At 35.4% G+C, this 26,568-nt stretch overlaps 1 protein-coding gene across 2 annotated transcripts in view; it reads right to left on the bottom strand.

Annotated features, from left to right (window-relative positions):
* Positions 1 to 26,568, bottom strand: part of LOC113503591 (A disintegrin and metalloproteinase with thrombospondin motifs 12) — an 81,027-nt gene that overhangs the window by 18,660 nt on the left and 35,799 nt on the right. For both annotated transcript variants that reach the window (XM_026885638.1, XM_026885639.1), the window contains exons 4-7: positions 17,234 to 17,396; positions 6,595 to 7,215; positions 6,223 to 6,396; positions 5,713 to 5,963 (exon numbers count right to left, since the gene is read on the bottom strand). In XM_026885638.1, coding sequence (XP_026741439.1) covers positions 5,713 to 5,963; positions 6,223 to 6,396; positions 6,595 to 7,215; positions 17,234 to 17,396 — 1,209 coding nt within the window. The remainder of the gene's footprint in view (positions 1 to 5,712; positions 5,964 to 6,222; positions 6,397 to 6,594; positions 7,216 to 17,233; positions 17,397 to 26,568) is intronic.

Here is a 26,568-nt window from a genome sequence, read left to right as displayed (position 1 = left end):
TAATCTACAAAGTGATGGGGCATCTACTAGGGATCATTCACCTCTGCTCTATGGGAGAACAGACATGAAGAATCCAAAGTAGATGCAGAACTATTGCAAGTATGTGTGTAAAATCAATTAGACTATTATAATATATATGAGACATTGTTACGTGGACCAGTTCCTTAAATTATCCGGTAAACTATGGCACCTGCCTCTCTACACATGGTGATGTAAATAAATTGGCAGGCGGTGACTCGCCACTCACTAGATGGGCCCCCTATGATACCGTCACGATTGACAGCAGGTGGGCAACACCAGTGCGAGTGGCTAGGGGTGTAGAGAGGTGCGACACCGATTTCACCATCGCGGGTCACAGACCCGGAGCGGGTTACCTCGTTATTACGCCATTAGACACTTCCACCCCCGAGCATATAGCTCTAGCGACCCCTCTCTAGCCAGCCAGTTAAGGCAAGAAAGAGCTGGGAGTCCCCGTAAAGAGTGACCCCCTGGGGCATTCAGGTTCCGTTGTGTCGCTACTCACAAACAGCTCGCCACTGGCTGCCCTGCAGATGTACGTATTACAAAGTTGTGACATAAGTTCATAAAATGCATATACGTTTGAACATTATTTTTTTATTTCTCAACAATAAAAACACAGCTAACAGTTGATAAAATCAAAAAAGTGTTTTATTGCCGTCATTAAATAAAACACAACAACGTGTAATCACATTTTAATGACGTTAAAATTTCGATTAATATTGTCCTTTTATGTGTAACTCATAAATCAAAGGTACCGTTAATTGTTCACTTATTATTATGAAGGTGTGAAGTTAAAGATTAATTCAATTTTGATTTCGGTAAAGGCGCCATGTTGTCTATAATGTTAAACATTAATACTGCGATTAAAGCTTGCTATTTTTGGTACTTTTATTAAGTTTTTAACTGAATTAATTTGGTGTCATATTTTACAAAGATTTTGGGTTCCTGTGCAATTTATTTAGGTAAGTCTTTTGGAGTTGTGGTGGTGGAACGGTGGAGAGTGATGCCTTTCAACAGTCTGGCTTACTGAAAAGGTTGGTCGTAACCCCCCTTGGTATATATAATAAATGATGTCCTTCTCTTTGAGATACATTTATTATAAGGTAAGTGTACTTTCGTCTCAGTTTGATCCAAACATTTCTATTAAGAGAAAGGTGAAAGAAATAAATTAGCAAATTAATAAAATTATTTCAATGATTAATTATTTATAATCATAACTGTGATGAACCATGAGTACATACTAATTTTATAAGCAAATACTTAATGAAATAGCCACATAAAAGCCATTATTAACAGGTAGGTACTACTTAAAATGATTATTACTTAACAGTTATTGCCCGACACGCCTCTATTCTGAATTATGTCACAAAGCATAACACGTAGGTGTTAAATGTATGCGTAATTAGTAACATGTATCTAGTAATTACACGGTTGACCGCCAGGGGGCGATACTTGCATAAGTAATATTGCACAAGTTGCTGAACATTGCGCGGTGGCAAGGATTGAGTATTGTAAGTGATTGTTCATTCCCGGCAATGTACTTAGCAGGTTATTCTTGCCGTCTAAATGAAGGTTTAGGCACGCACGCACATTGTGTGTACAATTGGAATTGATAATTTAATTTGGATCGGATTTAATAAATGCAAAGCAGTGAAATATCAAGTTAGGATAACCCATATTTGAATAAATGAGACTGATAATCATTAACTTTTAGCAGTAACAATATGTTGCAAGCTCACGTTTCGTACATCACCTCCTCGTTATTTTTCTTATATATTTTTTAAATTGGTATTTATATACAATAGCACATAAAACAAGCTAAAAAAAGGCTAAAAAAAAATATTTAACTTCAGTTATTCTGAAACCATTTACAAAAAACCAAAATTATCACACGCAAGTCCTTTCAGATAGAAGCACGGAACAGGTGTTACCAACAGATAAGGCCGATATTTAGCATTCCGACCACCAATCACGCCGATTGCAAACGCCAATAAAAAATGATAATTTTGCTCAAACATGACACCGGTTGAGAGGTCCCGCGAGGCGGCATCCACAAACGGACGGAGAAAGTAGCACGTCAATACCCCATATTCGACGATACCTTTTTGGGTAAATAATTGCTTTCAATAGGGTCAATTTATATTTAAAATTAAACGTTTCTTTACATAATAGTCATATTTAGATAACCTTATACAATGAATGGCTTGTTGGTCTAGTGGTTAGTGGCCCTGACTGCTATACCAAGGGCCATGGGTTCGCACACAGGACAAATGTTTATGTGATGAGCACGAATGTTTGTTCTGTGTCTGGGTTTAATTGTCTATAATATGTATGTATTAAGAAATATATAAGTATGTCTACTCAGTTGTCTAGTATTCATTATTCAAGCTTTGCTTAGTTTGAGACTAGATGGCGTTGTAAAAAACTTAAACTTCCTAAGGATAAAATTTGCATTTAGCAAACTTATCTCATATTTGGTATGCAAGGTCCATATATTTTTATTGATTGATCTGTCATTATATATATCAATAGTTACAATAATAATGATGAATGAGTCCTAATCTAAAGCATGCATGTAAGATTAGCGATCGAGTAGCGGAAGCGATAAGCGTGCAGGTTGGCTCGCGGACACACGAGACGGCGTGGCGTCGACATTACAAGTACATGACCACAGATTAAAATTAACGGACATCATTATTTTTAACGAGTTTCCTTTGTCCACAAGCCGCTACTCAGAAACGAATTGATTATGTGAGTATTTAAGCTGTGATATGTTTAGAATGTGATGCGTTCTAAGTTGCATCGTTTGTAGCAGTTTGACGCAGTCGCACAAATTATTAATTACAATTTGCCACACATTCTTTTAATTTTCGTATATTATAATAAACAGAAAAATCTAAAAAAACATGCAGAATTATGATTTAAATAAACAGATATAGTTGTATATTTACCACATTAAACTTGCCACTTAAACATGTTTGTTTTTTGCGTTACCAATATTAACGCACAAAAGGTTTCCTCATTAAAACCAGTTACAGCCAGCATTTAACAAAAAAAAAATAATTCATAGATGTTAACATATTGATGATTGCAATTTTTATGCGGCTGCATAATGCGTCGCGGCGTGCGGACCGCCCGCGGCTCGCATCGACACCGTTACGGAGTTACAGCGATTGTGTTTTGATCGCCGCCTTCTCGGAACATTCGGAACATTCGACTTCTCGTTTGTACCGTTTACCGAACGCACCGCGCTTCCTCATTGCATTCATTACACACTGGTTTTTGGGCATGCGTGCTCTCGATACGAATTAAGGTAGTTAACAAGCCGATACCGCTGTCGGCCCTGTGCAACGAACAACATCATTTCATTAAGCACAGCCATGTGTACGCTAGATTTGATCACCGCAAACACTTTACATAAATATGTACAAGTGTTATCTATTTGGCTTTGTAATCAGATAACAATGGTTTAGAAAAAACTCAACTTCCGCTTTTCTCAACGATACGTTGCGTAAATAGTTTTTATTCGTTGAAAGTGAAATTATATTTGGGTTTTTTAAATTTCTTTATAATATTCATCAAAGTCGTGCAGTCTGATTCTTTGTATACACTATAATACGTCTGCAAATAGAAACTTCTTGCTCAGTTGAACGGACGAGAAAAGTGTAGGTAGTGCTTTTTATACAAATCTAGATTAAGAATAGTTTTTAATCCAACGTAAACTATTCGGTTAAGATAAATGTGCATTTTACTTGAGAAATTCGTGCGATTGAAATTCGGTATTGCAGTAGGAAGTTGCGTAACACAAGTCTGCTTATCTTCAGGTATGCGGGATGCGGGTTATGTTTTGTTTAACCAAAATATTTTGTTAACTTCATTTACTTTTCACAGTGTAACTGCCTCATTGAAAGATTTAAAATTACGGTTTAAGCACAATTTAAAAGCCGAGAATATAAACTGCATTTTATTCGTACTTAACCTGAAATTTCAGAAAATATTTTGCTTGAGTCTAGACTTGTTTCACAGAAATAATTTTTAATGGGTTCGTAAGAGTCTGTTCGCATTCTTTGGTCTTTTTAGCTCATGTTTCGCCGTAGTCGATACCAATCCCATATACAAGCAGTTTTTACAAGTCTTCTTGTGCAACGCGCAAAACTCTGTATGGCCAAAAAATTGTGCTTGTAATTATATAACGCTATATGGTTATAGGCTTTTGTTAAAATAATGAATGCCCAATTTGTACACACCCAGAATCCTTGGCCTTAATGTCGGCGTTTTTGAAGTGACCGCTCGCGCCGCACTCATCGCCGTTAGCGATTCGCAAATATACGCAAAAAACCGATAATGATGTAAACAGCAATTTGTCGACGAGTCCTACATTTTGGCAATGTTTTTTTTTATCAATCATTGAACTGAGAACTTGATGGATTGTTCATGTAATATTTTAAACGTTTTTGTATGAGAACATATGTTACTTTTAATTTGCCTTTTTATGTTGTGTCTGATTGTGAAATCTTGGCTGTAGTTTACTTCTTTTTATACGATGCTATTAGGCCCATTTCTCTCGAAGCAAAGCTGATTAAGTTACTTAAGTGTCCTTTACTCGAGAGATATGTGTCAATTACATCGTCGTTCAATGTCAAGACTATCACACATTTCTAGAAAATTGTATGTAGTTAAGAGATTAAAAAGCGAGCGCAAAAATACTTATCACAATCTCTTTATTGCATGTAGTTTGTTTGTAGCAAAACGAAAGTTGATAAAGAACAAATGTTTGAATATTATGACAAGTATGTGTGATCAGACACTTCGGAGCCGCTCTGATTGAGTGCTGATCGTCAAGTGTTCTTCGGAATATATCCACAAAGTAAATGTTTAAACTAAATACCGTATAGACTAAACACGAGGCCGTATTATGTAACACGTGTGCAGTACGCAAGCGCCCAGCCTATCGACAAGAACCAAATGCAACAATATATGATTTATTTTAATTAGTAAGCTAATTTTACGACGCCTGTATCCATCGGGAAACTAGGTGAAGTAATTCCCGCGTATGTCAAAATAAATAAACAAAGCCTTCAATTTGTAACCGGGTCGTGTTTAGATCTCCTTGCTCACAAACATGATTTAATAATACAATGTTTGTAATTTAAATCCAAGAGTCGCTATTTATTCAAGATGGATGAGCGGCGTTTTAAAATAAGAAAAACGTATGAACTAGAAAACATTTTCGTCGGAAATATTCAGGCTATTTAGTTTTGCTATTTAAACACGATTCTAGAGGCATTTATTAACGAAAACATTTCCGTTTCATATGAATAAGTTTATTTATCGTGCGCGTGAAACGTGTTAAAGCGTGTAAAACTTTTTTGTGTATTGCAAATAACGTGTTTGAAAAAAAAAGAAATTGATATTTAAACATAGAATATGTCCAGGTGTCTGCGCTCAAATCCGAAAGTGTTCTATTTCTGAGTCGGTTACTCATCGTGATTCTGTTTACTTTGCTAACAGACGGCTGCTCCTGCCATTGACCTTGTCTCGGCGTTGAGTAAAAAAGAAATGCTAATATGCCGTGTTGCCCCCTGCGTTCTGAGTGTTTACATTACGTTCGCACAGCAGACTAAATGGAGCTCGAACAAATACGTTATACTAAGACAAAAAATCGGAGTAAAAATTGATGATAGTTCATACCTACAAGGCGCGTCGTGCTGACTGCATATATCTTGCCTGGTAACAAGGATAGCTACATCATGATGGTGAGGGTTGTCATCATTATCCGGGTTCCGTTGGTGTTGCCAGCGACAGAAAGACGCCAGCGTCCCATCCGCATCCGTCGATACTTCTAGATCCGGAGCCGCTTCTATTTCTTCCACTAAGATGATTTTGACCACAACCACTTTTATGTAGTTGCCGATTGAAGGGTTCATGTAGAGCGAAGATACCTGGTTTTAACACACTTTGGTCATACTTTTGCAAAAATTCTATTGATTGTGATTGTCCTCATGGTAATTATATTTTAGGTTTAATCTCTAAGCTAACAAATAAAAATTATTGTAATGATTAAGGGATCACTTTGAAGTATGCTCATTTAACCGGAACGGGATGTTTTATTAATTTTAATTTTAATGTCTAGAACTAGAAACTCCAGACAAAAGATACATAGCAGTAAAAGCAGAAGATTTAAAACTAGGCTATACCTACCATATTCATAATAGTTAGCAGGTAAGTTTCTAAATTGCTCTGGTTGTGGAAATCCGTCATAGAGTGATCAGCTACCAAGAGAACTTCAACATGACGCGGCTTGCTGACAGATCTCGTGGTTCGCTTCGAATTGGTGTGTGAAGCATAGCGGTGATGGGGATACCGCCGATGGTTCTGTAAACATATTCTTAGTCAAAACCAAAAGAAAGAGAAGTAGAGGAAAGAAATACACCGGGAAAATGATATTTATCATACAAAGATGGTTAAAAAGTACCTACTTTGTTCAATCAATACAGCTTAGGACAACGGCATATTCTCCTAAGTTGCGCCATATTTTTTTATAAGTGCGATTAAAATAAATTGATAACTCACCTTGATGTCTTTACTATCGTAATGTTTCTGTTCCTGACTCTGCATGTTTTTTTCCTTCCAAATGTATGACGGTTGCTTCGTTGCGCAATTTTTCGATCTCTTTCTTCGTCGTCTGTTCCTGATCCTTCGTAACCTTTGCTCATTACTCAACCTCGACCTGTTTCGTTTTCTATTCTCCAGTGATGCTTGATCCGTAGACTTACTATTTTCTACTGAACCACTCTTCGAATTGGACTGTAACCTCCTTTCTTCCATCCGGCGCATTGCTTGATGTCTCCTGAACTGTGCCGGATCCTTCCTCATCATTTCCATCATTTTTTGCCTTCGTTCCAGGTATTCTCGCCTGCGTTTGTCCATTGCTTCCTTACTTAAACGTCGTTTTGGGTTTGGTCGTGGTCGTTTGTTATATTGTTGAGTGTTTTTCTCATAGTTAGTCCTCTGAATTTGATCGTTGGTCCTCGTTTTGCTGTCAACTTCCCTCTTAGCTCTGTGCCATGCCTTCACTTTGTCAACAGCTGATCGTTTAAATATAACATGTGGCCTTGGTTGTGAGCTGTCAATGGGGACGTGGTTGGACGGTTCAATCCAATACTCGCCATGCTCCGTCCACAAGAGACCCGCCTGGTGATAAAAAAGAGCAATGAATAAGATAAATTACATTACAACCAAATTATACCTACAAAAAGGTGTATTAATCGCGGATAAAATAAATCACTTTGTTTAAGGTATCAAACGTCTGAAGTCTCTTGCCAGCGACCTCGGTATTTTTATGACAGCTTATATTATGTACGTCATGGTGATGGCGTGATGATATAATAACGAATTAGGATGTATTCAATATCTGGTAAGTTATTTCAAGAGGCATGGTATATTAAAAGGTTCATTACGAGATTATCGACTCGAAGTCAATTTGGTTAAATGTTATTCAGTTGATGTAATATCAAATTAATAAAATATAATTTATTTAAATAGTTACAAAAACTATAGAGGTTACCGATCAGCATAATATGCCTACATCTAAACAACATTGAATGGCCTACGGTCCATTGAGAGCTTCAAACCGGTCGAGCGAGTAGTGGGTCAACAAATCTGGCATGTTTGCTAGTAAAGCTAGATAAATTGATTGATAACGAACCAGAGGCGGCTTTGCGCGAAATTTAATGGAAACTATTCCATCTGCGCGGATATCTTGATCGCTGTAGTGCCTGCGTGATTGCGGAATGATTTATTCTCGATATAAAATCAGCTAAACGAATATCCTTATTAATAAATGGTTTTTTGAAAGAGAAAAATAACTACACGCCATCTTATTTCTGTAACATCGAACAATTATTGTCTGAACGTGTAGAGAATTGAATTTGATATACTGATATAATATCATTCTGATTTTTTACATGTAAAGAAATATTTAAAGGGTCAAAGTGTAAGATTATTACGAAACTCCGAATAAATTCGTCATTAATATAATATTTATTCAATTTTGTCAATAAAAACCTACTTTAAAACTGAACAGATATGTTAGTTAACACTATAAGCAAATAACACTATGTAGTTTTAGTTGGACAATTAAAATGACACGTCATTAGCATTGCAAAGGTGTATATAGTTAATTGCTTCCACGTTGTGTTTGTCCTGCAAATATTATTAAGAGTCCTCCAATTTACATTGCGATCAATCAGTAAATTCTAATTTAAGTAGTCGGCTGACACTAATATAGCTTTACCGATTAATCCGTAGATAATACTTATCTGTAAAAGGAACATTTACTAAGTAGGTTGTCTATGAAACGTGCTGTGCATTTGTTATTATGTTTCATTACTTGACATATACTTGTGTACAAATATTCATCTATTACTCTTTAGAAAATGAGCATAGGTTCATAATTTAAGTTTACGTCTCCTAAATTAGCCTAACACAAAGAGAGGTATATATAGTCGACTGCAAAGTGGTGGAGGTTACCACGCCAAGCCCACAGTGCACTACATGTCGCGGTTTCGAACCCCGTGTAGGAAAAGCGTTTGTGTGATTAACAAATTCTTGGCTTGAATCTGGGTGTCTTTATGCATGTGACTTTTGTGTTTGTGAAACCCCCCGCGGCAAAATGATTAAATTACTTAGAGCTGTTTGTTAAAAAAATATATATCAAAATGCAAATAACAAAAAGCCGCAGTGGTAGCTCTAAATATTAAGTTTTATCCAAGCTTTTTGCACGTCATCGTCTTGTGAAACCGCACATCTAAGACACCAAGCCTACCACCACATGTTAAAGTAAAACTGTTGAAGTTGTGAAATAGAGACGCCGCTCTACGCGGTACAGTGCTCTATCTCGCTTCCGCAACTGCAAGATTGTTACTTTGAAGGTGGCGGAAGGTCCCAAGTTCTCGTAGTATTATTACATGGAGTGGTCTGCCTAGCCTGTGTGTCGCCGGCCTTGCGCACAGAAGGCCGTCCGCGAAAGTCATACTGCGTAATTTAACTCATTCAATTGATTGATGTAACATTTTATTTAGTAGAACTTAGCTGGTTTGCATTTGCTTGTAAGTGAGCAGTCTTAATTTTGTTCTGTCTAGCCTTCAAGTTCATTGCAAGTATTTGGTTGATACAATTTTCTTTCGAAGAATAAACGATGCGACTGCCTTAAACTGAAAATTCATACGGGCCGATGAATTAATTAACCAAATGTCTGAAAAACCCGGAGGAAATAAATTCCTTGAAAATAAACTGATCTTAGATAGCGTAGTTATAGACGGTACCAATTTGGCGAACAACGTTTGCAAATTCAACTTAATATCACTTCCTTATAGAAAAGCGGTTTTCTAGAAAATAGTAATAAACTAAGACCGTTTTTAAACCTACTCAGCTAATTAATGGGAAATCGAAAGATATTATATACAAATGACTTCACTAGATGTTATCATGTTAAAATTATGCAAACGTTGCTCAACTGCGATTAAATGGCGTTTACATAATTCCTTTAGATCGTTAAATTACTCGCGCTTTTTGCATCTTGTATTTCCAAACATATTTTGCATTAAAACCTCATTTGGAACTCGATCATCGAAAATGTACATGTTCGTTAACATCGGTACGCAGGGAACTCACATTTGGCCCCTAGCGGTATCACTTTCAGTTTTATTATCATCGCGGTACTGCTGTAGGTAGAAAGTGAATATGTAGTAACGCGGATGTGGGCACTAGAGGTGTCCAGCTGCGTGGATCAAGTGGCCAGACTCCTTCAGATCTGTCGGCGTTCACTGATGTTCGTCTTGCATTTTTTGCTTAGCTTTATCTATACATTTCCTGTGTTTGTTTGAGCAGCAAAGGAATAAAACTTTCCACTGAGTAAATATATTAGGTGCTAGGTGTATCCGTGCAGTGTTTAATGTGGGCTGTAGCTACGCCATTATTTGTTGATGATGATTTAATTTGCTGAATAAATTATTGTATTTAGGTGTTATGACTTATGAATGTAGCTTCATTAAGTTTTTAGTTCTAAAATCACCTGTGGATCGAAAAGGTATAATACATTCCTGGAAGGTTCATTTTTTATTAAGTTTGAGTAGCATCAAACTATTTCTGAATAAAATTAATAGTATCCAAGGCATCTAAATCGTTTGTTCTCGTCTAAAAAAGTGTTGCGTGTTTATTTTTAGTGTCCGCCTTTTTCAATTAAATGAACCTTAATCTTGTGTGTAAAATAAAAAAAATGTTAAATTAAGTAACTTGGCATTATCGAAATGATGTTCTGAGATTTGATTAATGAGACGCTGAATTCTTTGCAGCTTTTAGGGTCATAGGGTCATATGTCTTTTTTCTTCTTTATCTCAAAACATATAGCTCAATCGAGAATTTAATTAAAAACGCTGGAGTTTATCAATAAACTTCGTTCGTGCAAATAAATGGACAGGCTGTAAACGATTTAGCGTTTTTTTTTTTTGAAATCGAACGTTAATTTTATGTTCCACACATTTCTAACCGGTATTTTAGCAAACACAAAGGTCCGCTCGTAAATGAACGAGTTTCATATATCATATTTGACACCCCTTTAACTCGAGCATTCATTCACCTGTCGAAGTTCATTCATCCTAACGATTTTAAAGATTGATGTTGTTTGGAAACTTGTGTGCTATCTTTATAGATTTGTACTGTCAACAACAGATGTCTAATGTTAAAAAAAAAATTGTATTCGTACTCGCTTGACACCAAGTATAGTTAAACATTCTAAGCACTGATTCCGATATAGTACTGAAAAATAACAGTTTCTTTGTATTTAAATCTGATATTGTTATCCAACTTCTCTTGCTGTCTGTACGATTTATTATCGTATCACTTTAATCCCTAGTAACGGGCATCTATCATCAATAGTGTTGGTTCGATAGTAAAATCTATAAATAACTTGTTTGATTTGTGTTTTGAGATTATCTTACGGTACTGGATGTAAAACCTTGATCAGACATTTGAGCGGACTACAAATCTCTACGAGCGATTTATAAAGGAGACGAGCAAATAAACATATCGTGGTGGCACTGTGGTTATATGTGTGAATTTGTATGCATTAGGTGCTGGTTCGATCCCAACACAGGCATACAATGATAACTTAGTTATGATAACTGGTATTGACTGATTTACATTCGTCTTAATCACTTTAATGTCAAATTGTCTTTCATAAGCTAAGATAGATTAAAGCTAAGCAAATAAATAAAAAAAAATATAAAGACACCGCTGAAAAACGGAAACTTGGTACCGAAACCTAAAATCAGACACGCCAACGCGCAGTGAGATAGCGTGGTTGATTATCGCTCAAACATTCCCAAATTGAAAGAGTCTTGTTCTGCACTGACATGAATACATATATGCTGCTATATTCAAAATAAAAATATCGAAGTTATTGCTGATACTTTGCATAGAAATCGGACGTCAAATATTGGATATTTGTAGAGACGATTAGACATTACAGACGTGTTCTAGGTAATTAAACAGCATTCTAAAAGTCATTGTGTAGGTGTACGAATATTAATTAGTCGATCAGGATCTTAATATTTGTATTTTCCAAAAATAATATTTATTTAACCCTCTCTATCATTCCGACAGAGTTTATTTTGTTTATAAGTTTGAAATGTTTAATTTCAGGTACAAAATTTAAACTTCAAAATTATGTCCGGAATCTGTTCAGTTCAAAACATTGTAAAATTTAATTAGACTCTTCTTGGACTCCTTAAAGGATAAAAACGAAACCCTATTACTCAGGCCTGTTGTCTTTTGGTATTTCATGGGCCATGATAGACAGCTGATATTCATGATGTTGTATTTCTGATACCATTATAACTTCAAACGAAAATAATAATCGATGTCAAGCAACAGTAAGCTACAGTCAGCAATCGGACGGGTGACGATATTTTTATCTACTTCGTTTTTCCTTATCCTACTATCCTATCTGTACAGTACCCGACTAACACGTCACTGGTTTATCAGACTTCAAATTTATCTGGCAGTGATGCATGATTTCAGTCTATTTCGGCAAAGGTGCCTTTGTCTTTTGTTACGACTGTCTGAAGGGGACTTGCGGTTCGAACCATATCATGATGTCATCCCGACTTACTGCCACACCTTCGTCTGAATTGAAACATGAATTGGGCGCATCGGGACCGGGATCATGTAATTTGATTGTATTGTAATAGTTTTTATAGATTGTCGTGATTTTGAGATTAAAATTGAAATATTAAAGTTGATGTCAAAAAATTGGCTGCAGAAAATTTTTAGTATACATTAGTACAATTTAGCAAATGTAGTAATGAAGCCATAAAAGTCCTTATGTAACAGGAAGACAAATATTTTGTTCATAACTATGTAGATTAAACTAACATAAAAACTATTTTGTAAGTATTCAGATTATAATGAACCACATCCGTTGCGAAGCTATTAAGTTGTAAAACAAGAAAAATCTCCATTAAATACTTATTATGGAGGCTCGCTACGTTCAGTTGCTCATAAAAAATAGGCAAGGTATTATTTTATATTATAATTTTATGTACGTATATTTAATTATATGTATGTTAGTAATATAGTATGGTTACTATGAAATAATTGTAATTACACTGTAACTTTAACCGAGGAAAAAAGAGGTTTATTTTAATAGCTGTAAGTTTGTATTCTATTACATCGGCTGTTTATTTATTATCCGTAACTTATTAAGGATTAAGATACTGTATGTTTTTACATACTATGCAATTCTAAACAATTATTCTTTGTAATATAGCTTTGGGGACTCATAGAATCAAAACATAGTATGCGATAAGAATACTGAACAGGGATAGTCGAGTAAGGTCACTACGTCAAACCTACACAGCGCAACGCGTCGCGGGTTCGATCCCCGAACGTTGAGTTCTGAGTTTAGGGGTCTTGAATATATGACTTAAATGTTTGTGAAACTCATCGCGCCACAAATATTAAATTCCGTACTGCGAGATTAGGTGTAAAAAATAGAAAAGATACGTATATCCGGACGCTTTTGATTTTATAAAGTGTTACGCTATGTTTAATTGTGAAATAATTTATAACTCATAATCTAATAGGCCTTTACTGTGAACTTTATACACAATAATGCAATCTAAAAATACTTTTAAATACCTATTTAAAATAGAGTTTACTTCTATTTATGGCTATTACTAAAATTGTTAACGTATTTCAGTTCTAAATCTATCTAAAGGTTATTGATACTATTAATAGTGGTTTCTATATAAAACCAAAGTAATGTTTACGAGGTTTATCTTAATTCGATCCGTAACATACTAACACGTACGCATCAAACTATAATTTTATATTCCTTATCAAGTTGATCGTTTAAAAAGGTTTGTTTCAAAGGAGAATGAATTAATATTATACGCCCACGTGCCTAGCAAGCAATTGCCTTTTTTACTTCACAACACGTTATGATTAAAGAACGTATATAATTATACATTAGACCGACTTGTCAAATTAATTTGTGTGATGATAATTGTAAAATTGATTAATAGGCAAATCCGGAGTCATTTAAATATTATGATATAAGAAACTTTCGAGTTTATTCATTTGCTAATGTTTATTGATTTAATGATGATGGAGTCGCGGCCATTAAACACAAAAGATCAGTTCTTGAAATGCTTGATTTAAAGCCTTTCGCAATTATACGGCTTTTTAATCGAATATGTAAATATATGTTCGTTAAATATCTAGGGAAGAAGAATCGTTTGGTTTAATTATGCAAGGTTTTTAATTTATTTCCGTTCATCTTTTACCTAAATTAAAAGGCAAGTTTTGACAAATAGCAAATTCATTAAACAGAATTCCACTAACCAATTTGGATTTAATTAAGGCATTTTTGTAGAATGAACCAAAATCAAACATATATTAGCTTTAAATAAACAAAACCTACACGGCGGTCCACGGAACTAATTAGTCCTAATTATATTGTCAAAACATAAAACTACCGAACGATAGTGGGCGTTGTTACTCGTTTCTATTTAGTAAACGACGCCCACTTTCATTTATTTGTAAAATTTTGACTGGCTTGTCTAATTTATGCAACACCAGTCAAATCAAGGTTGAAACTCGTAAAGCATTTTAGCTATGAATAAAATAAAGAAATTTTAATATTTATTGCGGCTTATATTCGATTTATAACGCGATCAAGAATAAACTGTTGCATATTTAAATATTTCAAAGAAGTTATCATTGTAACATAAAATTCTTAATTTAAATCGCGAAGCTATGTCATGTGTCAAACGTTTTGTTGAATTGACGTGTGAAGCGCGTGCGCGCACCTGGCGCGATGGGTTTGTCGCCCGAGGCGTATTACAAGCCATTACCACATACTGTCGATGACCTAGTAGCTAATAATACTAGATACATGTCATCAACCGACTATTTTTATATATGAAGTGAACTATAAATTATGTATCTTTCGAATTTTATTATTCGCTCAGCCATCTGGATGCGCTTCGATGACAGATTGGCGCATGCGCCGTTTGTGTAATGAGACCATGAAGTTTCATTATCAATCCAGTGTGTGTACCGCCGACACGCTTAACATGTGTAGGTGCTGTGCAAATCAAAGGCTTCCAGCTGAATTTACAAGTAAATTGGCTTCTACATATATTATTTAGTAGATATTCTACATGTTTTTTTGCATATTAATGTTTTATAATGATCACTACCAGATAATTGGAAAACAATTTTATACCTATAACAAGAGATAAAATAGACCGACGTGCTATTTCGCTTAGATAATGTTTCTGGTTAATTGAAGGCTATTGAAACACCTTATATAGTCTTAACCTTGCCAATTAATAAGGCATAGGCATACTTTGTTAATAATTTATGCGATACAATAATTGTCAATAGGGTAATCATTTGAGTGATTAACCGTACACTTGTTTTCGAAACTTGTAGGGGCCGGCACTAAATCATAGTTTCACTTTCCATCACATCAGCTCATCGTCAAATATGAAAGTAAATATACGACATTGCTTTATTACTGAACTGTGGAAAGCTAACATAGAATCAGTGACAGGCTAAATATAAATTTGAACATAAAGACTGATTTAAAGCTGGAAACAGGTGGCATTGGCAATAAAAGAAGAGCCGCTTTGACGTGGTACATGGATGTTCCACCATTTCAACCAGTCAATTAGGTCCGCTAAGTCCGGTACGATTGTAGATTGATCAGAGGAAAAAGGACTGGGGAAAAAGGCTAACTAAAAGTTGCTTAATACACGTTATGTGTAAAGCTGCTCAGGGGACCAATAACCACGTCTTAAAGTAATATTGTTCTAATTGTAAAAGAGAAATACAGTTCGCTGTTCGAGTACGCTGTCACGGTTCCGCAATTGCAATTTCAGCCCCCCAGAATAGACTCAAAACTTCTACTAACTATCAAAGTAAATTAACTTTTGCGTAATGTTATGCAACTTTTGCGTGAACGCGAACGTAGCGCATGTTAATAATATGCGTTACGACTGCGTTTATTACTCATATTTTAGTATTTAGCATTTAAGTGTTTTAATTTAAAAGATTTTAAATAGTTATCATTAAAACAATCAAGGATCTAGAATTTTTGGAACTCGTTAAAAGCTCTATTTTTAATATGGCACCACAGATATGAATATGTTAATTTAATCTTAATTATTAATGATCGAAAGGTGTTACGCAAGGCCAATTGTATTATCACCTTATCAGCTGAATGTTTCTTTTTTAATAATGAAAGACAAAAGAGTATCTATTAAAGAATTTAGATAATTATTATTTAGTGTTTTTTTTTCTGGCTCGTGCATTGGGATGTGTAAAATAAAAGTTGACTATCTAAATTATCGGGGTTTCCCAAAAATACGAAACGGTTCATGATCTCTGACATTCATTAATTCAAAAAACAATTTGTTATCGTTTTATGGACTAATATCCATATTGTTACACATGTCTTAACACTAATATTAATCCAAGAAGGCTCTTGTATCTATGCAAATAACCAGTAAAAAAATACTTTAGATGAATTATTAATTTCGTCGTCAAGGCGCTTGAGAAAAAAGCCTTATTTTTTCAGTTTTTTTCCTTAATCTTATAAAAAAAATGTGGGTAAAATTTTAAAGCAAATTAAAAGAAGTTGATTTTTGAAACGTGTTCATACTACTAAGTTATTCCTATCTTAGGTTTTTCTAAGATTAAGCATTAATAAAGTTTTAAGGGTATATAATCAGTACTCAATTCGGTTGGTATTCCGATCAAAGAGGAATATTCTGCATAAATTCAATACACATCGATCTTCCACAACTTATTAACTGAGTGCACAGCTCTTTTAAAATCTAGCAGCATTTTAATGTTAAAATTAAAATTCCAATTCCCTTGTAAAACAGTTGTTCCCACATTAATACACGCAGGCATGTACCAACATAATTTAATTTGTTGTCTGATTGATTTTGTGGATTCCTGGTAGTGATCGGTCTCGTGTCGAATATATTTTATTGCACGGCCTCAAGCCCCACAGACTTTGTGATTTATCTTAAACTTTATTTATATCTGACAATAAAATTAACGATTTAACTGTAGACATAAAAAGTTCTGAGTTTCGCATAGTTAACTCCTTGTGCGGTTAAATCAAATGCATGTTTTGATAACACGTTTAACCTCTAAGTTAAGGCTAACTTGTTCACCGTCTTCGTTTCCAGTTAAAACTCGTCGTGGTTTATTTGGGACATTTTTAATAAGGGCTAACCTTTAGTGTTTTTATTCAATGCCTCAAAATACTTTGTATGGGATTAAGGTGCGAGAGTATTTATTTTTTGTATGAATAAAAAATGTTCTCCGTTGATCGATGAAACTTAATCTTTTGAGTTTAGTAGCTTCTTATTATTTTTTGTACGGTAACCAGAAAACGCATTAAAATGTATTGAAGTTCACGTTGAATCATTAAGGGAAAATTAACCTATACTTAAGTCTTTACATAAGTTTTGGGTTCAAGTTCTAGTTATGTCTGCTGTTCATTCGGAAAAAAGTAGACGTTACTTCAAGAGACTTTTTACTGCCAAAAACTAAACTAAAATTTCCAAGAGCAAAGAAAAAAAGGAAGTTTAAAGAAATAATAGTATCATGTAACGTTAAGATAACTTACAAGTCCATCACAGGCGGAGAGAGCGATGCTAGACGAGGGCTGGCCCCTCACAGAGCCAGTGTAGTGGCACGCAGTGGCATCGGGGCGCGGCGGGTCCCGCGAGCGTTCGCCCACCTTGTGACGCTCCACCACCATCGCTGGAGTTATGAACGTCACTGATGGCCTGCAACAAATGATAATAGGAATATTAATAGATAGAAAATATTACACTGATACGACAGGATTTTAGGAGGTCGGAAATAAGCGAGAAACCCTTGCTATGAAGAGGATACATATACTGAGATTCAGAACAAGCTGGGTACTCATATGTTCGTCTCATTCTTTTCAGAGAATTTATATGACGCGAGCTGAGAGCAGTTTTGTCCGCTAAACGACTTTGCTGCATAATGGTTTGTTGTTTTCTTCAAAAATATGCGCGTAATGATAGGAATGTCATTGATTAATGGTTTAACGACAACGCCAACTATTTTCCTCCATTACGACGTATGCATCATAATGACTTACATACATGTCCTACAAACAAAAAATACGATTAAACCATAAAAACTCAATAATATTATTCCAATTATTTACGTGTTTCCTCGTTTTTACTTTTGTGATGTATATCCTTGTAGGAGAATAGCGACATAATTGGGATTCTCGGCCGGAATGCGCGCCTTATTCGACGAGGTCCAGCAGATTACCACAAACTCTTTGGCCAGCGCCGCGAGCTTTGGATTCTTGCGCGCGCCGGATAACTATGTGACTAGTCCGTAAATAAAACGAGTATACATCAGTACGAGCAAACTATGTATACTCAGACAACAGATGATTCTAGATTGTAGATGTAACTAGGTATTGTGATTAACATTCCAACAGCGCGGGCTTTATCGTTATTTTTGTATGGATCCGATGATTTGCTTTATTTTAGCTTCGTAAACTAACAATCGAACATTGAAAAACGCCAGTCCACAGCAATAAATTCAAACGGCGGTTTAATCGCATATCGTGCAAGGAATCTGTCCACTATGGCGACGGCCACGACGACCATAAAAAGTAGACTTCGCACTGGCACACGGTCAAGATTTATCGGACAGTATGGACCGGCCTTAGATACTGGGCAGAATGCAGCAATTGTGGAATTTAACGATATATTAACAGTAGAAAAAGGAAACTATATACTACTGTTCACTGTATTTGTAACTAACCGACCTTTATATCCTATTTTATTGGTTGTAAGTGACAATAATTTATGGCGCGGTAATTGGCGTTGAATAAATTTTAATGTTACAACGACTGAAGTCTTCGGTCAACAACCTGTAAATTATGTAATCGTTGATAATTTCGCTGAAGTCACGAAATGTTGAATGGAGTGTAGTGCGTAGTACATTTGTACAGCACGAACCACTTACGTACTCGTCTCCGCGGCGCCACTGAGCTAACACGTACTACTGTTGTTTTTACTTTGTTGTGGACATTATCAGGCCGGCCGAGTGGGCTGTCGATCGGAAGCAAACAGTTCGAGTGACGAGTAGACCACTATGCACACAGATAAGGCTCATTACGGCAATTAGTTGAGGTAAACGCGGCCGCCCCAGATTCGAGTTGATGTCTGCGTCTGTGCGTGTCTGTCTATGCATACATGGCAACTAGGCTGTCATCGTTGACGATTGATTGTTTTTAAAGTTGAAGAGCCTTCGCCCAGCCTTTAGCGACGTGTGTGAGCATAAACATTAATTAAATTTGACATGTATTGTGTTTTGGCAATAGACAGACCTGTGGAAATAACGGTAAACTTTATTGCGATCATAAATGTTAATCACTTATTTAATGCGGAATGCACGTGTAAACTTTATTGGCAAACGCAAAATTATCGTAATTTTCTCTACGCACAACTGAGCAATTTAAAGGAGCTTTTGTTAACAAGCTTAAAATTCATCCCAGACATCCATTAATGCCATTAGGTATTAGGAAAGTATTTCCCCTTTCAAACAAAAACGAATATCAAAACTATTTCGAAATAGATATAGTTGGAGTCGTTACCTGTTGGGAGCTCGTTTATTTGGATTAGACCAGTTTGTAAACTACGTATATCGCTATATTATGTGGTAAGTCAGGCGCCGGAACGAGTACTTACAAGATAAGGCCCAATAGCGCCCTAATTGCCGCGATTAACATGCGAATGGACTGAAATACTCCTTTTATTACCTTTATGTATATATTTGTGGCACAAAGAATCGTTCCGCATGCCTCTTGTGTATTGCAAAAGACAACTGAAGCTACTGGTTATGTAAAACTGATTGCTGTGAATATTGAGTGTTTAGCAGGTTTTTGAGCATATCGACTGGAAAAGTATGTTGCCAGGGGAAAGGGAAATATATAAATTATATAATTTTTAAGTATGGACGTCTAAAAAACCAGCTCTTCCTTACTCGTCATATGGTAAAAAAAGAATCAAACAATTTAATATATTGCAAAAGTTGTCTCTCGGAAAATAATGTCATTATAAATGAAAAAAGGTCCAATGAACAAGGTTTCATGACTTTGAAATTCGAGAAAATGTGAAAATTCCAAAGATTGTTGTATTCCTTAATTGAAAAGACATCCAGATATTCAAATGTAGGTACATTCCATTTTTTACAGGACCATTCATTAAATTAAGTATGCTAACACCTTTGCGTCAAAATGGAATTTTTGTTAAAGTATAGAATCCCTTATTTCACACCGCAATAAAATTGTTCACATCTTTGTTTATATATCGACTTTAAATTATCGTTAGTATAAAATTCCATTGCGTTATTTGATAACTTGTTACATAGGTTTATGAACGATCGAAGTTAGCAAAGATTTTGAACTTGGCTTTATCATCTTGTTTGCGATGCTTGCAACGTAAACATTGTCCTTTTAAGCGCAAGAAGTGTAATCCAAGTTGTCTAACATTCGCTGGTGTCATAGGTCGTTAGTAAATGTCACTGCGAAAGCATTGCGATATAAAATGACATTATTAAACGCGGTAGAGTTTGGAAATAAAACAGTTGAAGTAAAGGCGTATTGTTTCAAGTTTGTTGTTGGTCTCGCGTCGTATCAGGTATCGCGCGGTGATATATGCAGCGTGTGTAGATATAAATCTCTCAGTGCCCTGTGGTTTCGGCGCCCTGCCGTGCAAAACCTTTATTTTATTACAGACTCTTACGAGTTCCTTGCACTTGAACTTGCATTGCGTTTCTACGTAAGACAATAATAGGTCGGGTCATTCCGTTTCTCGCTTTTAATGCTCAGACAGTCTTTTGTTTGAAAGAATGTGGGCGAAACCCGATCAAGTTATTACTTTAGTCGCACGTCAAATAAATCATAGAAATTCTGTTTGGGAATGAGTCAGCCACAATCTCGAAGCAATTACACAAATACCAACAAATTGTTATGCAAATTATTTGAACCTAACGACTTCGCACGCAGAACCTGTCTGATCTCTCGCCGTGTCGATGTTACCAGTGCGAAAATTTATTATCGATGGCCCCAATTTACCAAGACCTGGTGAAATTTACAACAATCATTAGAGTGCTTTGGTGCGATCTCTTGTGGCAATTTTACCCGATAAAAATATTAACTGCTGATCGGCAGGCGATAACAGGTGTAATTTTCGAAATTTCCGATTCAACCTTCGGAACTGGTACGAGTCTTTACTAAGCCATAAACAGCATCAATGAGGCATTATTTGTACGTTCAAATTACTGGAGAATTTTTCCTTTTGTAACCCTTAAATTGCATTAAGGAACAACAACGGCCTTTCGAAATTATGGTCGATTATAGTTTCCTAAGTGTTTTGTAGATAGTATGCGCTGTTAAGTAATCTTAATACACAGCTATAAAATCTTATAATTCGATAAAACTAATGGACTGCATATAAATTAGAAATTACGACAACTATTACTATTTTATTTATAGTACGAAGGGTGAAAGGACCTGAGACTATCGTACAGAGAGGGTTAGGTTCTTGTAAAATACCTTTACGACTGTAATATAAGTAATCTTTGTCTAAAACATTTGTACTGAAGTTTTGTTTTAACTCAACATTTATAGATATCGCGATTACTAAATATTTTATTGAAATTACTGTATTTATGACAATTCTTAGGATCTTATTGGATTTTCGTAGAAGTATATCGTTATTTCGTTCATTTTATGGAAGGACTAGTAAACATTTTCAATTATACAGAAATATTTTATAGTCTAAATCATTTGGTTCGCGATGTCTTTTTCAATTACATTTATTAACACTAAACAATTGAAACGCCTGATTTCAGAATTTAAATCTTCGAAAACGTTCGATTTATCTTTATAATGTTAAATCACGCTCGAGATCTGCTGGCGGCATGTGTATGGCAACTGCAAGTATTAAGTATACAAAAATACATCTGACGTTCGCTGTATACATAAACAATGTTTAACCTTGGCCTTACCTATCCCAGTTCAAGAGTAACGGAGTCATTTGAAATGTTAACGGTAACATTCAGAGGATTTACTGAATAATCTTTCGTGTTTTCTCAGAATTTCGTTAGTTTTCGCGAGATAAATGACTTTTTAATTGAGTGTAATTGAAGTTTTTTGAAGCGATTTGTCTTAACTTCAGGCTGAGACAGAATTCTCCTTGTCTCCGTATGTTCAGAAATTGTAAAGAACAGTTCGCATTAAACAGTCGTTTTTCATTTGTTACGACTGATTTGTTGGTCTAGTGGTTAGTGACCCTGAGTGCTATACCAGAGGGGTTCGATTCCCACCCAAGTTAAATTCTATTCTGTGTCTGGGTCAACATTTTGTGATTTAATGTAGAAATATTTAAGTGTGTTTATCAGTTGTCTAGTACTCATAATACAAGCTTTTCTTAGTTTGAGACTAGATGGCGTTGTTTGAAAGTTGTGGAATATTATTATTATTATTTATTTGGGTAACACTATATTCGGTGCACGCCTTGTCCCGCTACGTAGGGTCAGGTTGTGCAATCCTTGCAATATTCATCGTTCATTGTATTACAATAATTGCCACATAAATATGTATGAATTGAACTCCGAAGACCATACAGCAACTTTCAAACTGTTGAGTTTTTGTCCCAAGAACATTAAAAATGCATGAGCCCTGTGTCCCAGTTGCTGAATAAGAAGAAATTCGGCGAGGTCGCGCGCCCGCACCCTAGTCTGTCAAGTTTGGTGACAACTGTATGCATTAAGGTGATCATGTGTATTTTTTTATTGTCATTGAAACAGTACCGTACATGATATCCTGATATCCGCCTTAGGTATTTTGTGTTTTTTTTTTATTATTTTAGAAAGTGTGTGTTTTATAAGGTAAGCTGCAATCAAGTCGGTTTGCGTAGGTACAAAAAGTGCACGGACAGCTTCTAGCTAGTGTTGCGTTCACACGAGTGCGAGTGATAGCGACGCTTCCGCGAAACTATTGCGCGGCGAAACCGCGACGCGCACTCGACGCAAGCGCAGCTTTGATCATCCGCTGCAGACAGGACACCGCTCAATTCTAAATAGTTTAACTATCAAATTCTAAAACAAACTTTGTACAACCACGCTTTAAGTCGCTATCCGTCAATCTCGTTCCCATTAGAATTGTCTCATAACCAAGACACGGCTATAAATCACTGCGGATTGCAAATCGAACTTTAATAGCTATAAGAGCATAATTATCTACTCCTTATCGGTGCTCGAAACTATAAATTAATTGGACACGAAAGTCGAACGATACGTAATTTTCTTGATATGTCCAAAAGAAAAGGGGCTGTCAATCTTCTTTTTAGGGTTATACCAATTTCAAGAATGTCCATATTTAAGACAACGTTGCGAATGAAATTGTGATGTAATAATTTAGCAATGTAATGATAATCTTGAGTGCAAGTGAGCAAGGGTTTATCTATTTCGAAAGAAATAATGAGTGGCTCATGTATCTGATCCCGTGTGCATAGCCCACGATTGGGATTGCGTTAGCGGATGGCGACATTAGGTACGCGTGTGAGTTGCGTAAGCACACCGTCACAATTAATCAAACTAATAAATTATAGGCAGATACCTATACCGATTCCGCGTGCATATATGAATGCAAATTATATTATTGATTTCATTCCGCGTCAACATGTGGACGATACCGCTCTTAAACTTTACCATTTGATACTCGATAAAATTTGAATATTACGAAATATTAATGTCTTCGATATACAGAAACGAGTAAATGACCGTTATTTATATCCCGGAAAGTAAGTACATATTTACGAACAAATTCAGTTTTATTAACTATCTAGTCTTTCATAAATTATTAACACTATTTGGCACAGGAATGCTGTTATGCCTTCCAGATTTGGAATTCATTATATCTAACTAAGATAAAACAAGCTTTAAAGCTCGATTAGGAAAACTAAGCATTAGGTATTTTGCGGCTGGTAACAGTAGTTATTGATTTATTATGGCAACACAATCTTTTGGTTATCGATTTATCGAATCAGCTGTTGCATGTTTTAATACTGGCTTGTTTGTCAAAGCGATTTGTGTGCGAAAAAACTTGTTGAAAAAAAAACAACATCTGTTTAGATTTTTAGCCGGTTGTCGTCCTATTAATCATTCTGTTGAATATTTAAATTACATAGTAATTAAATTCTCGTGGAACAATGTAGGAACAATGTCGCAGATATGTAAGCAAGCGAAAGGCCGGCCCTAGTGCGAGTGTTGATAATTATGCGTATTACATTATGCGCCGTTTGATTTATTGTCTGTTGCGCATAGCTTATAAATTGAACAATTAAAATTAATTAAATTAGATACCACGATGACTTTATATTATATGTATTTTGCAATCGTAACAGTTTGCATAGCCTTCGTTCTCATGCTATTTAGTTGACGAATATTGCTTCTAGGGTTTTGTGAAATTATGAGTAAGAACTTGGGTTTATCTACGAAAGATTTATAATAATAGTTAAAAACTAAAATTGCCAAATATGTAAGGTCTAAATGGGACAGTTTATAAGAGTTGATTGCTGATTATTAAAGCGCTTGATCTTAGATGAAAAAAAAACTATAAGGAATTCGCAATTTTAGGAAAAAAAACATCTCATAATAAATCTAAGTTTTTATGCATATTTCGTCTCATTTTTAAATGTGCCGTTAAGGACATCCCGGGGCATTGATCTCAAGCGTTAATATTTCGCGATAATTTTCCGTGTATTCTATATTAAAACACCATACTTCTGAGAGTTTCCAGTGACAATTAATCATACAAATCACGTTGTATGTGTGTATGTAAACATTTTTCTCTCCCACGCGAATTAATGTCGGTCTTTGGGATAAAAGTTTTGCTGTAAAAATGTACAGGAATAGCTGTAGAAATTTATGAGTTTCAGTAAGTAGCGCGTGCGGTGAGCTAGGCGCGGGGCCAACTACATGTCTGGTACCGAGTAGCCAACACATGGAGTTTGGACCTAATTGAATATTGTAAATATGAAATATAGAGTAATATGATATGTACTGGTAGCCGAGTGGTAGAGGATAGCACGCTAAAGCGTGACGTGTCGCGAGTTCGAACCCCGTGTAGGACAAGCATTAGTGTGATCCACTAATGCTTATGCTGAATCTAGGCGCTTTTGTTCATGTGAATTGGATGTTTTTAATTGAAAGGATTAAATTGAATACTTTAACCTAACTCATAAAATCTTCGCTAATTTTTAGTAAAACGCTACGTGTCCGTAGTCCCAAGATCTCGTGGATTCATAAAAGTCGGTTCAGCAATTTAGCCGTGAAATCTAATAGACAGACTAACTAGACTTACGTGTAGATATTATTAGGACAGATTATCAGTACCTACAATTACAGTTCATGGCGTAACCTTCGTAGCCAGTCAGCGACTAATAGGCCTGGTTTTGATCGTGCATGCAGCGATTATCTTCCAGACAATTGTTATGTCAATGGCAACACTGGCGCTTTAAATTGTTAAATGTAACGACTATTAAACACCTATTAACTATTAAGGAACGTCGTGTATATGTTATTATGAAACTGGCATTCAAAAGTGACTGAAAAAAGAGGTTTAATAACAATCAACTTTTTATACATGCTAAAAAATTTTCATTAGCATGTATGAGAGTAATGAATTTGGGCTTCCACGAGTTAAACTCGACAATAATTGTATCATCATGATAATAAATCAGTTGCGATATAATCAAAGACTTATCGATCAAGAGATTAGATATAAAAGATACATGTCAAGTAGTTGGAGTGACTTAAGTAACAACTTCTCGTAACAGTAGGCTCACTAACGCCAGAATCGAGTTATTTTAAATGAATTTAATCGATTTTGTACTTTTTTGACCTAACACTGTGGACAGTTAAGACAACCGATAACACTTGAACGATATCGCCCAAATAAGACGGCCTGTTGGTTTAGTAGTTAAGGACCCTGACTGCTATACAGGAGGTCGTTTACCACCCAGGAGAAATCTTAATGTGATGAGCACGATCATTTGTTTTAAGTTTAGGTGTAATTAGAAATATTTAAGTATGGCTGTATCTAAATGACCAATTTCGGAAAAAAGCCAGTTAGGTCTGCTAAATACAACCTAAAGACATAAATCTTAAAATCCTCAAACCACATGTTTAAAAGATTTCTTAATACGATAATAAAGATTTAAATAAACAAAGACTCATTTGTATAGTAGTGGAGTTTTGTCGCCGGTAGCGACACCAATATTAATGCTACGTCAGACCAACAAGAGGCAGATTTACAGAGATTTATGTTCTTACTCCTCGGAAACGGGCTGAGACCGTCTCAAGGTTAATACTTATTAAAATCACGTAATTCCAGACGAAGATATTGTTATATTTTTAGTTAAACGTACCACAGTTTATGTTTTGGTATAATTATGACTAGTTGTGTTTGAATAAAATAAATTTTAATTGAACTGCAGTGCGATTTATTGTGAGTTCAAAGATATTCAAGTCGATTTGTTAATTCAGCGAGAACTCTACCAGATCGGTCGTTTAGATTACAAAGAAGGGCGGTCAGAATGCATTTTTGATATGGTTGTTTTTTTTAGTGCTACCTAATCAAATTAAGAACTATATGGAATCTTTTGAAATACGATTAAGGATAAGTTGACAGGCATTTGTTTAGTTTTATTAGCTTCCAAATTTAAATGAATCTCCACGAAATGTGTCTAATAAATTACAATAGGTAACCACAACAGATAAATGTTGGTACAATGTACTTGTACCTTCCACGCTATTTATCTGTGATATAAATACAGACGTGATGTAATATATAAAGCCATAAAAAAGTAATTTGCTTCTTAATCGGCACAATATCAGCTT

Source organism: Trichoplusia ni, chromosome 19, assembly GCF_003590095.1.
Source record: "Trichoplusia ni isolate ovarian cell line Hi5 chromosome 19, tn1, whole genome shotgun sequence".
NCBI lineage: Eukaryota > Metazoa > Arthropoda > Insecta > Lepidoptera > Noctuidae > Trichoplusia > Trichoplusia ni.
The sequence above is the reverse complement of the archived record's forward strand: the minus strand, read 5'-3'. Positions and strand labels throughout refer to the sequence as shown.